The sequence below is a fragment of the Notothenia coriiceps genome, unplaced genomic scaffold (assembly GCF_000735185.1).
Source record: "Notothenia coriiceps isolate Sejong01 unplaced genomic scaffold, NC01 NC01_scaffold00035621, whole genome shotgun sequence".
Lineage (NCBI taxonomy): Eukaryota > Metazoa > Chordata > Actinopteri > Perciformes > Nototheniidae > Notothenia > Notothenia coriiceps.
The window spans coordinates 114,007-116,316 of record NW_011368322.1 but is presented as its reverse complement, the minus strand read 5'-3'; the positions used below and the strand labels follow the sequence as shown (position 1 = coordinate 116,316).

Below are 2,310 nucleotides of genomic sequence, written 5' to 3'. Positions count from 1 at the left end.
ATTCCTACCCAGTTTGTAAGGGAACGTATCTCGGATTTAGTTTGTGAGTCTTATTATATTTAAGTAAATAATTGAGTTTGTTACCTAATTTGTATTTTAGGAACATATGCATTTTATATGTCTTCATAATGCTATTAATAATCAGAATGAGAAGAAGAAGGAGAAGGAGAGGGAGAAGAAGAAGAAGAAGAACAACAACAACAACAACAACAACAAGACCTTATCAATCTATTTGGGGGAGATTCTGTTTTTGCTCATTTGTTACGCTGTTCCAGTTGAAATGTTTTGGAGATAATTGAGTTATTAATAATTATTGTTCTTTTTTCACAGGCCAAATGGAAGGCAGGTAGTGCTGGGTGTCCATTCTCTGAGTGAACCTGAAGAGACGAAGCAGACATTTGATATCATGGAACTTTACAGTCACCCAGACTTCAAGGCGTCAAATTATGATAATGACATTGCTTTAATCAAGGTATCAGCGGTACTGAAATGTAAACTGCTATGATGTTCTGTTTGTAGAACAAGCCAACAACAGAACTATGGATATTAAGCTTATTCTATTTTTTAACAATTTTCTTGATTTTTTTCAGTTGGATCGTCCATTCAACATCTCTGAGGCTGTTAAAGCAGTGCCATTCCTGCAAACAGGTGGCACAAACCCCGGCAGAGATGAAGAGGTGGACTCGGCTGGATGGGGGTCCCAGGATGATCTGGGGTCCAGGCCAGACAAGCTGAAGGAGGTGGTCATAGAGATGGTCAGCTCAGTCCGGTGCAGACGCAGCGACTACTTTGGCAGGAAGTTCACCAACAACATGATGTGTGCTCATAAAATTTGCCCAGACCCCTGTGACCAACCTGACAAGAAGGAAGACACGTGTGATGTAAGGTTTAGTTATTCTCTTTACTGAATTTTAATGATTCTTCACATACGGGAGAGACAGCATCAAGTTTGGAAGGCTATGAGTAAAGTTATGCATTGGGGAATGGAGTACTCAGATATTTTACTTTACTTGTAAAAGAAGCTATACTACAATGAAGAAGAACTCTGTTACATGTACAATTCCTGCATTCTAAATGCACTTAAGTAAAAGTGAAGAAAAAAAGTACTCAAAATGCATGATGGTCCATTCCACACTAATATCTATGTTATATTGAATTGGAAGTATTGATGCATGAATATGTTTATAACTTTTTATTTTATATACACTGCGGGAAAGCTTGTGAATCAAAACAATCGATTAATAATATGTTATCTCATGATCTGTATAGAATATATGATGAATATATTTTGATTATATTTTGTATTATTCATCAGAATCTAACTAAAGCTGTCAAATATTTTTTTTTTAGTATTGCATTATAATAGAAAGACATTTAAATACCCAAGTAAAGTAAAAGTATCACATGTATTGTTGTGTCTTTATTAAAAGTTCACAGATGGGATTTCCCCCCTTTTCTACAGTATGATGGCATCTTTAGGTTGTTTGGCCTAAAGGACATGTTCTTTACCGATGCTAATATTGTTATCCAGCTTTTAAATTGAAAACTTGCAGTGAAAGTGTGTTTCTGTTGTCTCTCAGGGTGATTCTGGAGGTCCTCTGCTCTACAACGGTATCGCAGTGGGCATCACTTCCAACGGAGGAAAGAAATGTGGCCAGATTAAAAAGCCAGGAATTTACACCATCATCTCCCTCTACACTGAGTGGATCACCAGCACCATGGGCCTGCAGCCCACTGAAGCAGTTGGAAGTTAAAAAAATCCTGCTTTCACTGACGCTCTAGAGATTGATCTGCAATACTGCAAACATACATTTAAAAATAGATTATCCATCACGTTATAAAGGAAACAAAAAAGTACAGTTTATCACATTCAGATGTCTGCCTTGATTTCTTACTTACCGTGTAGAATAAGTGTTTTGGATTAACAGGCTTTATTCTATACTTTATTAAGTCCTTAAATTGAGTATAAATGAAAGCTGCACAATAAAGAAAACTGAACACATTTTTAAGGGCAATCTTGTTTATCCATTTTTAATCAGATTGTTGGCACATGAGTCCATCTGAAGGATGATGTTAAGGATGTAACTGTTAGGCAATCAATATATCAACAAGCAAATCTTCTAAATGTGTCAGATAAGTCAAGGGAAAATCCAAAAGTGAATAAATCCGGCAGCTGTACTTCTTCTTTTACTCCTCTTTATGCTCAATAAGATAGCACATGATAAATTCCTGAATTTGTACATTTGAGGATAAACTCAGTTCCCTCACTCACAAGCATTTTTTTCACTCAAAAACCAGTACTCTCTACAA

The 2,310-nt window shown here is 36.2% G+C and overlaps 1 protein-coding gene across 1 annotated transcript; it reads left to right on the top strand.

The window, feature by feature from the left end:
• The first annotated feature begins 299 nt into the window (after nucleotides 1-299).
• On the top strand, nucleotides 300-2,002 carry LOC104963116 (serine protease ami-like). Its single transcript, XM_010791678.1, has 3 exons — nucleotides 300-472; nucleotides 591-881; nucleotides 1,581-2,002. Exons 1-3 carry the CDS (start codon nucleotides 407-409, stop codon nucleotides 1,752-1,754), a joined length of 531 nt encoding a protein of 176 aa, XP_010789980.1. The 5' UTR covers nucleotides 300-406; the 3' UTR covers nucleotides 1,755-2,002.
• The last annotated feature ends 308 nt before the right edge of the window (nucleotides 2,003-2,310 follow it).

What these genes read in the sequence shown, in the direction of transcription:
- LOC104963116 (XM_010791678.1), top strand. Translation starts at nt 407, where the DNA reads ATGGAACTTTACAGTCACCCAGACTTCAAGGCGTCAAATTATGATAAT. An exon ending in ATGACATTGCTTTAATCAAG is followed by an intron (nt 473 to 590) that starts GTATCAGCGGTA and finishes GATTTTTTTCAG; the next exon opens with TTGGATCGTCCATTCAACAT. An exon ending in AGAAGGAAGACACGTGTGAT is followed by an intron (nt 882 to 1,580) that starts GTAAGGTTTAGT and finishes GTTGTCTCTCAG; the next exon opens with GGTGATTCTGGAGGTCCTCT.